Source organism: Pleurodeles waltl, chromosome 5, assembly GCF_031143425.1.
Source record: "Pleurodeles waltl isolate 20211129_DDA chromosome 5, aPleWal1.hap1.20221129, whole genome shotgun sequence".
In the NCBI taxonomy this organism is placed as follows: Eukaryota; Metazoa; Chordata; class Amphibia; order Caudata; family Salamandridae; genus Pleurodeles; species Pleurodeles waltl.
The window spans coordinates 1,854,664,692-1,854,678,087 of NC_090444.1; the positions used below are offsets into that span (position 1 = coordinate 1,854,664,692).

The 13,396-nt window shown below is 50.7% G+C and overlaps 1 protein-coding gene across 4 annotated transcripts in view; it reads left to right on the forward strand.

Moving 5' to 3' along the window:
- Positions 1-13,396, forward strand: part of SLC29A1 (solute carrier family 29 member 1 (Augustine blood group)) — a 1,001,910-nt gene that overhangs the window by 868,996 nt on the left and 119,518 nt on the right. For all 4 annotated transcript variants that reach the window (XM_069236365.1, XM_069236363.1, XM_069236364.1 and 1 more), the window contains 2 exons: positions 566-647; positions 1,136-1,308. In XM_069236365.1, coding sequence (XP_069092466.1) covers positions 566-647; positions 1,136-1,308 — 255 coding nt within the window. The remainder of the gene's footprint in view (positions 1-565; positions 648-1,135; positions 1,309-13,396) is intronic.

Genomic DNA, 13,396 nt, shown 5'->3' on the forward strand with positions numbered 1-13,396 from the left:
ACTGCAAGCCTTTTTGCCTCACATGAAGTCTTCAAGCCTTATCCAACTGGCTTCTTGCATCAATTTCATCTAGTCAGTAGACTGGATGTCACATGGGATATGAACCCCATTGTCCCTCCTAATGCACAAGCCTTTTGATCCAATGGCTACCTCTGACAAAGACCTCCTGTCCTGGAAAACAGCCCTCTTGGTTGCCATCACTTCTGCTCAGTGCCTTAGTTAGCGCCAAGCCCTGGCTGCCCCTGAAGCCTCAGTAGTACTTCGGAGAGTTCAGTCTTCTGTCCCCAGGGTGTTGACTGAATTCCATCTGGATGGCACGTGCCTTACTGCCCATGAGTGGCTGTGTTGATGTTTTGTTTGTCACTTCTGTCCTCCATTTGTTCTACGGATATCCTGTGGCGTGTGCCCTACTGTCTACAAGGTCTCCTGTTGTTGACTTGTTTGTGCCATTCTTCCCTTGAATTGTCCTGTCCATGTCCTGTTGTTTGTGGCTTTTGTCCTTCATTCCTGCTCCTGATGACCTTCCAGGGCTGATGTACCTTCTCACTGCTGTGGTTCCTTGCAGGTACAGAGCTGTTTGGCTGATATTCTTCATACTCGGTCTTGGGACGTTGCTGCCATGGAACTTTTTCATGACGGCCACCATGGTGAGTGTTCTGCACACCGGAGTATACAACCATGAGTCTCTCAGAGGGGGTGTATCTGTGACTGGCTTAGTATTAAAGGTTCTGTAAGGGTGGAAAATATATAGATGCCTTTCGAGTGAACGTGTCATGGCGACTGCTCAGTATTGAATTTAAAGTTCGCTTGACATGCATGTAGTTTGTATGCATTTGATGGTCCTCTTGAGGTGTGTGTGAGTTGCATGACCTTGAGGCCTGATTTAGAACTCAGCAGGTGGGTTACTTGGATTTTAGATTTCGGTGGACGGGATATCTGTCACGTTGGCCGCTGTGACGGAGTAGCCCATCTGCCGAGTTCTGAACCAGGCCCTCAGTCTAGTTGTATGTGGTTTAGACCTCCAGACACTGAGTACTCCCTTAAAGCATTGGTTATGACTAGTGACAACCGCTGGATTTTAGTGTGGTTTTCTATAAGCGGCCTTCTAGTTTTCTGCTTTTTTTTGTCTTTGCAGTATTTCACCAGCCGCCTGGCTGAACCGGCGCAGGAGCGCATCGCCGGAGCGGAGCTAAACAGCACCGTACCTACTCAGACCCAGCTACAGGCCAAGTTCAACAACGTGATGACGCTGTGCGCCATGCTCCCGCTCCTCATCTTCACCTGCTTGACCTCCTTCCTGCACCAGAGGTGAGTGTCGGTGACCACTGGCCAGGACCCACCTGCTGGATCCATGGTGGACCACGCAAGGGGGGCAAGGGTGGGTAGACTGAGGCAACTGGTGTGTTGGACCAGCTGGAGATATCTGTGTCCTAGACAGGAGGCTTGTTTATTCACACAGAACCACCATCACAACTCAACCTTTGTGTAGACTAGTCAACAACTGAATCAAGACAAGCAAGGAGCCCTCACTCAGGGAGAGAAGTGGCAGGAGAAACTGATACAGCAGGAAACTGTGAACGCCTGTCTTATGAAGCAAAGGATGTAATTCAGTGAAGGGGTCGTGAGGAAGACTGGGATAAAGGTCTTTATATATATTCTTCAACACTTCTCGCTATTGGTGAGATAACTACCTCAAACTCCTTAACTAGGCTTAGTTTCTACTTGTCTCTTGTGCCACTGGGAAGTCATAAGGAGAGGGTGTGGTGTAACCGCCCGATCTGTTGAGGTCGCAGCTGGGGTAACCAGGTTCGAGTCTCTGTGTCCGCATTGGCACAACCTCATGTGAATCTGGGCAAAGCATTTAATCTCCCCGTGCCTACAATTCAGCGCCTTGAGACCCTCACGGATGATTCTCCAGACTTTACAAATCCTGGATTTATTTATACGCTGTCCTGGGGGTGCCTATCATTAGCAGTACATATATAACTTGCTAAAAACTATTACTACCTTGCGCATAATCATATATGCATATCATGTGTGACCATTAGCTTGAAGTGCTAAAGATTCGCAGCTTGAAATGCAAATTCTTCTTGTCCCGTCACAGGATCCAACCCAAAATGTTATTGTACAATTCCTAAAGTCTAAGCAGTGCTCAAAGACGAATGTTCAAAATAGTTCAAAGGCAGTTTCTCAAATTTGATTTTAAGATACTTCTCTGTATTCATCAACTGTCCCCCAATAAACGTCCATGCAAGCAACTGTTCTTTGCAAAGCATGATGCAGAATCCAAGGAACCAGGTCCATGCTACAGCAGCATTGTGGCATGACTGTCTAACAAACACACCATGAAACACAAGGACAAGGATATCTGATAATCAAAGACAGCTGTAGTTGTCTCCAGACAACGCGAGAGTTCAAGGACTGCTGGGAAATGTAGTTTGTCTTTGAGGCACAGCCTCACAGTGCATTATCCACACACTCGAAACCTACACTGGGCAGCACTGGCACGCCACAAACACTATCAGACCTTCCTTCAATGGAATGGACTCTGTGCAAGCGGGTTTGCAGTATTGCGCCCCTGCACCAGCAAGCCGTAAGCGGTCACTCATGCGCCCATGCACTCATGCGCTCATGTACTCATGCAGTCATGCGCCCATGCACTCATGCACTCATGCCTCCTGACAGTATGGAAGCCTCTAAACGATCCATAACCAAACGGGTATTGTCCTGCATCATTATAGGCCGGGCCACTGGAACTATGCTGCAGGAGGGGGCAGGGTTGGGTAAATTATTCCGCAAGAAAAGGCAAATTATGTGGCATAATGAGGCAAATTATGTGGCATAATGAGGCACATTTTGTAATAGTATTATTCCATTATTTCTTAATTTTTAAACTTGGTAACACTGTCTGAGCATTGCTTGAACCTCATTAGTACCACTTAATACCCAAATACAGCAATAAGCAACAGAAAGGTGACCAGCTCAGCTGTGCAAAGGGCCTTCCACTGCGCGGCAACACGTGTCACTGCATTTTTAACTGATTGAGCTAGAAACAATTTTTGTTGTTGAAATCTGTATATTATGTGGCAGATGAAGGATCATGTGAGAAATGCGGCAAATCCATAACTATGCGAAAATCGCTGCGGCCGCACAATTGCATAATTCCAGTGGCTGTGATTATAGGTTATGGGGTCTGGTGGCTCAGTGGACTAATCCACTCCAAGAGTCTGTGTTTGACTTCATGCACACGGGTTAAAAGGACAGCAGCTCTACCCACCATTTCATAGTTCTAGGGCGGATTCTGAGTTGGGTAAGATTAAACGCCAGCCTATCAGTACCAGATGTCCGAGCTGGTGAGGTGGGCCTACAGATACTTGCTGTGTTACTGGAGGGCTACCCGAGCTGCCCACATATGCAAGAAATAAGGCATTCCCCATTGTCCTTTTATTTCCAGTTAATAACATTAGCCAAACAACACCCTGGGGAGAAGTCCAGGGCTTTTCAAGGTCCAGCAGTCTGGAGTCTGACTCCAGGGCACACCCTCGAGTACACGAGGCATCGGTGCTGAACTTGTCCTAAGGACATGCTGTTATCCTCATGTGTCCAGTGCTTGTTGCTCTTCAACCACCCTCTAAGGCTCGGCTAGCTGCCCTCCTCAAGTGTTGGTGGATGTTATTACAATGGAGAAGGAAGGTTACTTTCTTTTAGTTCTAGTTATCAATCTTGGATATCTTAAGCTAATAAGAATCCCCCACCTCATCCTTAAAGCCAAGTGGCTGTCCATGGAAATTGACACCAAGATGCTTCTTCTGATATTGTTGTCAATAAATGGGGGGGTGGGCGGGACGGGCTGTCCTGCATTGTCCTAGTAACAAGGTAGCTGGTCTGACTGCCATAATAGTCTGTAAATTCTAAGACATTTTTTAAAGATAGAGTGATTGAATGCTAAATTAATTTCAGTGACTGACAGTTACTTCAGGCTGCATTCCATCATTTTTAGATTGCCTGTCTCACTACAGGCAATACCTCAGTCTTAGCTCTGGTGTAGGAGAGACCACTGGGCCACCTCCTGTCTGAATTGATACACAACCTCAGATCTTCTTCGGCTTTGTAGAGCCTCATCGGTGAGATGCAACTTGACTCCTCATCCACAGTGAGCACATGCCCCATCTATGGGCACACGTGTCGCACTTCAGGACTCCTACGGTGAAAATATAAACAAGTGATAGATGAAATGCTTGCGTTAATATCAGCCATTGTTAAATACACCGCACCGTATTTCAGTTCTTTAGTTTTTTCGCTCTCTTGCAACTAGAGACAGGGACCAATCAACCATATGAAATCAGTTTTGTCCATCCCAGTAAAGGGGTGGCTAAGCCTGAACCTCTAGCCCTCGCCCCCCTGGGAACAGATACACTGGCATCCCATATGAGTTTCTGCCTCGCTCCGTCTCATGAATGAGGCGCCGATTGAGCCTGTGGCACAGCGAGCACTGGACCCGCATAACTCTGGGCACACTCGTTGCACATGTGGGGTTCCATAAAATAGCGAGAAGTGCAATGCTTAAATTAATCTTGTCCACTGGAACCTTTATGGGTGGTATTCCAGTTCTATTGGTTTGCAGCTCATTGTGCCACCACAGGGACCAGCGGCCTTCGCCTGCTCCAAAGGGATGATCCAACTTGAATTACTAGTCTATGGGCCAAAACACAAAACTGGCACTCAAGCTTGCAGATTCTTTCTACTTTCAATTACTCTAGGCTGTGTTCCCTTCCATCATTTGTAGCTCTTCTGTGCTATTAAAGGTCGAAACAAATCAGATGCAGCTGTCCGTCTCGGCCACTCTAAACAATGGTGCAGCCAAAAGAGGAGGCCGCATTCCCTCTGAAATGAGCTACAAAAACCTCCAAACCAGGACCTTAACTGTTGAAAAGTAGTGGTTGCACTTTACAAGCTACTAGTCTTATATTAGTAGGAAACCTTATCTCTCAAGAGAAGACCTGGCGCTTTGTTGCAAGGCAAGTCTTTGAAGTTGAGTTAATGAATCATGAGGCAATGTTTGCATTCACTTTGACCCCTGAACATGGTGAAATTAGCTAATTCATAATTGGCACGTTTACCTTGCCAGTAAGGACAAAGTGTATGGTTGTATGGGAGTTAAATGTCGCTTGTGGTCTATGGCATGCATCATGTCATACGCCAGGCTGACCAGTAAAGCGTGACGTCAGGCCTTCGCGTGTAGCCTGACTGCTGCAGCTTTTCCACCTGCAGGTTAACCTGCCACAGTAATCCTTCATGACAAGAAAAAAAAACTTATTTTAGATATTAGGTAAACCACCTTTAAGTAGGCTTTGTAACTCACAAGATAGGGTGATTAGTCCTTAACAGTGGAAAAGTTAACAAAATAAAGTTGGCATGTTCTTACAGTGACCACTCGCCCCCCCCCCCCCCCCTCCCAAAAGCTATTTTCACTGTATAGGGCTGTGTCTGTGTCTATGAGAAAAACTAAATCAGTTAATGTATTATTTTGATAACTTTGTTTTGAAATAAGCTACAGAATCCACTTAACCACTGATATTAATAGTGATCACAAATCCAACTGAGTGGGGAAGTTGGATGTTTGATTACTATGCAGGAAAAGTAACTTTTGAATTGTTAGACTTTGCCTGCCTGAGGCTTCAGTAGAGGAATTAGGAATAGCCTGCCTTATGTTGCCCTCCCTGCCAGTGCCTTCCACTTGGTGAGTTATGAAAAGTGCTCTGAGAGCAGAAAATATGACTTTAGCATTGTGGCAGGCAGACCCTGGTGTGAGGTATGTGCCTTCTGCTCTCTTAGACAATGCAATTGGGAGGGTTCGGAATTTCATAAACCTAAAAGCGACCAAATTAGGCTCACCCATTCAAAGTTTACTGTAAACTGAGTCGTAGAGTAAAAGGGCTTCTTTTATCCCAGGGTCGGCTTTGGCCACCATGGCTTTCTTCCAGTGGGAGGGGCAGCTAGCTCCGAAGCAATTTTGTGTGGTTGAGGAGGACAGGACTGCTCATTTCTGTAGGTATACCCCTGGGTGACCAACCAGCCTCCTCCAGGGGCTGAAAGTGTCTGGCATCTTAATTTTTCTCTCTGAGAATTGTGCACCATGGCATAGTTTGAAGTAAAAAGCAAACACTATGTGATGTAAAACTGGGAAGTTTTGTCCTTAGAAATCTGTTGCCTATTGGTTAGAGAACGCCCAGGAGTCGTCCCCAACCAGAACTGACAAAAGTGACACCTCTCCCCCATCGTCTGTCTCGGAACACATCAGGCCCTGCTGAAGAACGGAAGTGGACTGGACTGCTGTCTGTTACCTGTGTGTAGATCTGAAGGGTTGGGCCTGCTCCCATTTTTCCCGTGAACTTGGAAGGGGACTCCAAGTGTCAGTTGGCTGACCTCCTCTGGGGCTGAAGGGTCATCAGAAGATGCAAGAGTCCTTTTCCTGGAGTGACCCTTTGACCAGTGGCAGGTGGACTGTGCTGGTGACCACCGCTGGAGTGAGTCCTGGATTCTGAGGTGCTATCCCTGAGGTTGGACACTTAAAAGGGACAAGAGGAACTACGCCATAAAGATGGAAAACTTGGGACTTGGAAATGTTTCTTCTTCCGGAGGACTGATATTAAACACCCAACGCTAGGCATGACCTCAGTGGACAAGAAAACCAGATTGGTCTCATTTAGAGTTTTATGCCACACAAAAGAAGACTTCAGAAGACCCTCACGGCTAGGGTATACATCTTTGGTGTGACCTTTCCAGGATACAACCTGTCCCGCTCAAGGATTTCAACCAGAAAAGAGACTAAGCCCGATTTGGAGTTTGGCAGCCAGGAACTACATCACAAACATGACAGATACCCCATCTGCCTTATTACAAGTACATTAGGATATAATGCACTTGTTAAAGGATGTAGGCACTTGTAGTAAGGCAGATTGGCTATCCGTCAAGTTTGTGACAGAGTACCCGTCTGCCGAACCCTAAATAAGGCCATAAGCTTCAACATAGACATTTTCACTGGGCAAAGGTACAAAACGTATCCAGTCAACAGGAGGAGACTGCTGAGTGTGACTTTGGAATCTTTTGGGCTACCAGTGACCACCATGGTCTTCAAAATATCTGAGTGTTATGGTTCCTTTAGAAGTTTTGCTTATCTGAATCACCTACAAAGTTTGAGTCTTTTGCAGTCTGTAGAACTGTTCCTTCAGATGTCATATGAAGAGAGCATTGCAATAATCCAATCACACTCTTAATACTTAGGTCTTTAAAAAGGCTTGAAATAAATAATTGCTCTCCCAAGAAGCCCTATCCTTCTTTTATATTCAGAGATACATCTCATGTCCTAGAATAAAGTAGTACTCCCAGATTTTGAAAAACAATTTCATTTGTTTCATCATAGATAAGAAGGCATGATTTGGATGTTTTTTGGGTGCTTTACTCATTGGTAGAACGAGTGGTGATGCTGAGTGATGAAGTGTTTGTCACTGGAGTTGAAGAAAGAGTCTTAAAGATTCTGATTAAATAATCTGATGGATGCATCTAGCTGCAGATCCCTCACCTTAGAATTCTCCCCCAGGAGCCCGACGGGATCTGGAATTTTTTTTTCCCGCAGTACCTCTGCGCGTCAGAAGAGGGCTTTGTGAGACTCCGTAGCAACGTCATCCACCGGATGTGAAGTTGACTGAGTCTATATAAACTCCTCTTTAACACGCTGACGTCAGTAGTTCTTTTCTGAGCTTATAACACGGATCCGGAGTGGTTCTTCATCCTGTTTTTGGCCTATCTTGACAATTTCAGTGTTGAAGGAACAGTGTGCCCTTCACATGTCCTCAGGGTTCAAACCTTGTGGGCCCTGTGGCTGGCAGATGTCGGCAACAGACCCTCATACAGTTTGTATGTGGTGCCTCAGGGAACACCCTGACTCCTAGGAGTGCGATTCCTGCTGTTGCCTTTGCCCGAAGGCGTTGCTGGAATGGTGTATGAAAATCCTGGCAGCGCTTCTAGTGGATCCCCCTCTTCATCGTCAGTCTTGTTCTAGGTCCCAAGAGCGTTCACAAGTCTGTTCTAGGAGCCGATTCTGCGAGCATAGATCACCCTCAACGCTGAAGGAGAAGACTTCGAACCGCAGGTGGTCTAAGTCGCGGCATCCACCAATGTCAAGTAAGTCCTGCGTTCCTGATTCCCTCTCCCAGCCTTTGGCTCAGGAGTCGGTGGATGAGGCCACCCTGCCCCTCCATACTTTCCCTGGAGCCGGGGCGACTCTGGCCCAGATTCCCAATTATTATAATTCCCTCCATGCCATCTTCGGGCCCCTACCTCCCTCTAGTGCACTTTAGAGGCCCAAGAGGTATCCTACCTGGCTCCACGCTAGCAGATACGCCCTCAGCGCCAGATAGGCCCTTTGGATCCACACCCTAATCTGTACCGGCTCTGGTGCACAGCCCTTCGGGGTTCCCACCTTCGATGCCAGAGTTCAATCAGCGTACGTTGGTGGCACCGGTCGACGCCGAGCCGATCACCCTCTACAACGCCGAGCAACACGCAGACGTCGGACTGCGTCGGGTGCGGCGCCAGTCGTGCCGTCTGGTTCAGACCCCTTCCCTCCTCCTTCCACACAGTTTCTTGCTGTTTGTTCTCTGGGGGGACAGGCTTTTGGAGGTGAAGGAGAGGAGGTGGAGTTTAGCAACCCCATGGATGAGACTGTCCAGCCTCCTTTAGAGGATATTTGGCTGACGGAGCTGGGTGAGGCTAGTGGTCTTGAGTCCTCGCCGGCTTTGGACCCCTCTCCACCCCCCCCACCCTCAGCCTAGCTTCAGAGGTGAGCTCCTCTTTCACTGTGGTGTTGAAGAAGGGAACTGGTTTTCAATATTTGCAGCTCCCCTCTGTGGAGATGACCACTCATCCCTTGATAACAGTGCTTCACCAGGGCCAAACGGGCAATAGAGCCTGTGCTCCCATATAGTGAAGCACTACATGATCTTTTATTAGGGGAGGCCCCTGTGGACCTCTCCATAGCCCGTAGACTCCTCCCGCCCCAGGGGAGCCTGCGTGTCCTTCCCGCACCCAGCTCTGAGGAGTTTTGTGGTGAGGCCGCCACGGCCTCTCTTGACCCCAGCGTCCTCCCTAACATCCCTCCGGACGGGGAGTCCAGATGGCTGGAAATGTGTCGACGAAACTTTTTCTCTTCTGCCAGCTCAGCACTGTGGTCGATAAACACTGCTTGTCTTCTGGGCTGATTTCCCCCAGAATTGTGGAATTCATTGGTGCGCCTGGTGCCTTCGCTTCCGGAGGAGACCCGGAGCGAACTCGTCCAGGGACTCTAGGATGGGCGAAAGGCAGCTAGCTTTGCAATAACGTGGTGTGGCTACCACAAACTCAGCAGGTCACGCCATGGCTTATTCTGTAGCGCTGCCCAGTCACGTCTGGCTACGCCACCCTTGCTTTTCGGAGGCTGCCTGGTCCACCCTGGAAGATGTGCCCTTCGACGACGCCCATCTGTTGGGCACACAGGCCCATTCTGCGTTGCAACACTTTAGGGACAGGGTGGAAGGGAATCTTAAATTGCCTATTCCTGTACTTACAGAGGGACCCACTCCAGAGTGGAGTCGTGTACTTCCTGTTGAGTCCAAGTTTCAGCTCCTTTTCCCGCTTCAGTACTGAACCATTCCTCCCCCTGGTGGCACCGGCGCTGTGTCCCGCCTTCTGCAGTCATCACTCTCATGTATTAAGGCCGCCAGTGGCAGCTTCTTCATGTTGCTGTATATTTTCTGTGGCCTAAGTGGGTTTTCCACCTGTTGAAACAGCATGGCATGTTCCCTGCTTTATGTAGAGCATCTTCCGTGTCCCCTATGGGCGTTGCTGTTTATATTTCTGATACTTTTGGTATCCCTTATAGGGCGCTTATAATTATACCTCCGTGGGAGCCTTTGTGCATGGCTCACCTCTTGCACAAAGGCCTATAGCGGTAAATCTCTCGTTCCTCTGTGCTTTAATCTTGGGACATTACTTGTACTTCTTTCTACTGTTGTTGTTTTCCTCGTGAGACTCTCACTTTCCTGTGCGAGGAGTGGGGTAAGTGGTACTGCCATTCCGCCTCTGTGCACTCCTGCATTCCTTCAGCGAGCTGCTCGTACTATCCCTCAGCAGCATGGGCTCTCGTCGCTGGTATCTCCGGTGGTCCACGGGTCCACATTCCTTCTTGTGTCCGTGTGGGTCATGCTCCGGCACTTCACTCTTGTGCTGCCCATCTCGTTGCCCTGGCACTGCCTCTTCACCGCTAGGAGGCGTGTGATCGTTTAGAGGCAAGGTCCTGTCCCGTGGCTGCTACAGGCCCCTCTGAGGCAAGGTCCTGTCCCGTGGCTGCTACAGTCCCCTCTGAGGCAAGGTCCTGCCCGTGGCTGCTACAGGCCCCTCTGAGGCAAGGTCCTGTCCCGTGGCTGCTACAGGCCCCTCTGAGGCAAGGTCCTGTCCCGTGGCTGCTACAGTCCCCTCTGAGGCAAGGTCCTGCCCGTGGCTGCTACAGGCCCCTCTGAGGCAAGGTCCTGTCCCGTGGCTGCTACAGGCCCCTCTGAGGCAAGGTCCTGTCCCGTGGCTGCTACAGGCCCCTCTGAGGCAAGGTCCTGTCCCGTGGCTGCTACAGGCCCCTCTGAGGCAAGGTCCTGTCCCGTGGCTGCTACAGGCCCCTCTGAGGCAAGGTCCTGTCCCGTGGCTGCCACAGGCCCCTCTGAGGCAAGGTCCTGTCCCGTGGCTGCCACAGACCCCTCTGAAGCAAGGTCCTGTCCCGTGGCTGCCACAGGCCCCTCTGAAGCAAGGTCCTGTCCCGTGGCTGCCACAGGCCCCTCTGAAGCAAGGTCCTGTCCCGTGGCTGCCACAGGCCCCTCTGACGCAAGGTCCTGCCCGTGGCTGCTACAGGCCCCTCTGAGGCAAGGTCCTGTCCCGTGGCTGCTACAGGCCCCTCTGAGGCAAGGTCCTGTCCCGTGGCTGCCACAGGACCCTCTGAGGCAAGGTCCTGTCCCGTGGCTGCTACAGGCCCCTCTGAGGCAAGGTCCTGTCCCGTGGCTGCCACAGGCCCCTCTGAGGCAAGGTCCTGTCCCGTGGCTGCTACAGGCCCCTCTGAGGCAAGGCCCCTCTGAGGCAAGGTCCTGCCCTGTGGCTGCTACAGGCCCCTCTGAGGCAAGGTCCTGTCCCGTGGCTGCTACAGGCCCCTCTGAGGCAAGGTCCTGTCCCGTGGCTGCTACAGGCCCCTCTGAGGCAAGGTCCTGCCCTGTGGCTGCCACAGGCCCCTCTGAGACAAGGTCCTGTCCCGTGGCTGCTACAGGCCCCTCTGAGGCAAGGTCCTGTCCCGTGGCTGTCCCGTGGCTGCTACAGGCCCCTCTGAAGCAAGGTCCTGTCCCGTGGCTGCTACAGGCCCCTCTGAGGCAAGGTCCTGCCCTGTGGCTGCCACAGGCCCCTCTGAGACAAGGTCCTGTCCCGTGGCTGCTACAGGCCCCTCTGAGGCAAGGTCCTGTCCCGTGGCTGCTACAGGCCCCTCTGAGGCAAGACCCCTCTGAGGCAAGGTCCTGTCCCGTGGCTGCTACAGGCCCCTCTGAGGCAAGGTCCTGTCCCGTGGCTACTACCGGCCCCTCTGAGGCAAGGTCCTGTCCCGTGGCTGTCCCGTGGCTGCTACAGGCCCCTCTGAGGCAAGGTCCTGTCCCGTGGCTGCTACAGGCCCCTCTGAGGCAAGGTCCTGTCCCGTGGCTGCTACAGGCCCCTCTGAGGCAAGGTCCTGTCCCGTGGCTGTCCCGTGGCTGCTACAGGCCCCTCTGAGGCAAGGTCCTGTCCCGTGGCTGCTACAGGCCCCTCTGAGGCAAGGTCCTGTCCTGTGGCTGCTACAGGCCCCTCTGAGGCAAGGTCCTGTCCCGTGGCTGCTACCGGCCCCTCTGAGGCAAGGTCCTGTCCCGTGGCTGTCCCGTGGCTGCTACAGGGCCCTCTGAGGCAAGGTCCTGTCCCGTGGCTGCTACAGGCCCCTCTGAGGCAAGGTCCTGTCCCGTGGCTGCTACAGGCCCCTCTGAGGCAAGGTCCTGTCCCGTGGCTGCTACAGCCCCTCTGAGGCAAGGTCCTGTCCCGTGGCTGCTACAGGCCCCTCTGAGGCAAGGTCCTGTCCCGTGGCTGCCACAGGCCCCTCTGAGGCAAGAGACCACACGCCATCCAGGCGCCCAGATGTCCACATGTTTGTTCTTGGGCGCGGCCATTCAGCCATCTTCTGTGTTGCTGGCCATCTTCCATCTTTCTGTGGATGTGTCGTGGGCTACGCATGTCCCTTGAACATAATGGTGCTGTCTTTCTTGGGATTAGTTCAGAATAGGGATTGTTTTTTCTCTTTGGACACAGTCTCCCTGGTCACTTCATTTCCCTCTATTCCACAGGGTGTGATAATATTTCTAGCCCTCCGTTCGGGCTCCTTACTTCCTGAGGGAATATTTCCCTTTTGCTGTGCACCTCACTTCCTTGGAAAGATTCCCATGTAAGCTGGTACAGTGAAGGCAGTAAACCTGCTTTGAGTTGTATCTTCTGGTGATTTTAATGTCTCCTATTTCACACATGTACATTTATTTCCCATAATCAACAAGTGTTGCTCTTCTATAGTTCCACTTTGTGGGGTTTTGTTATATTTGTCCCTGAATTGGGAGCTGTGTGGTGGTTGCTGGGGGAGTTGAGGGGGGGAGGTGGGTAGGGGACCGATACCTTTGTGGGACACAGCTGCCTCTTTTGGACATAAGATGTTGCTGTCTGATGCGCTCCGGGATGGGGGAGCTCAATGTACTTTCAGCATTGTCCTTTGTTATGCACTATATGTTTGGGTGAGTCATGGGGTAGCCTCTCCATGATAGTGGGAGGCATAGTTCTTTCTGAGAGTTGTAGGGTTAGGCTGTGGGTCCTGACAGCAGAAGTAATGATGGATCTGCTGAGCACCTTGTTGTTCTGTTGCTTATCTGGGGTGGGGGTTCTGGGGTGGTTTGTGGGTTCTGTATTTCATTTCTTGGGGAGTGTTTGGTTCTTATTGCAGTGCATAGGAAGGCTCAGATTATTGGACATTGGACGACACGTGGTGGAACTTGCTGGGGTGGGATAATGCTGTCGCGACGTACGGCTGAACGCATGAATATTGTTACTTGGAATGTAAGCGGGCTTAAGAATTACACTACCTGCTACAGAGTGCACTCATTTCTAAGGCGACACAAAGTTGAAATTACCTGCTTGCAAGAAATGCACTTGGTAGATACGGAGTCCCAGAAATTGGGGACGAATTGGCGGGGTCAACTTTTTACTGCCTCATATTCCTCTTATGCTAGGGGGCTGGCCATCTGGGTAGCATCACGGGTCCCCATTCGGC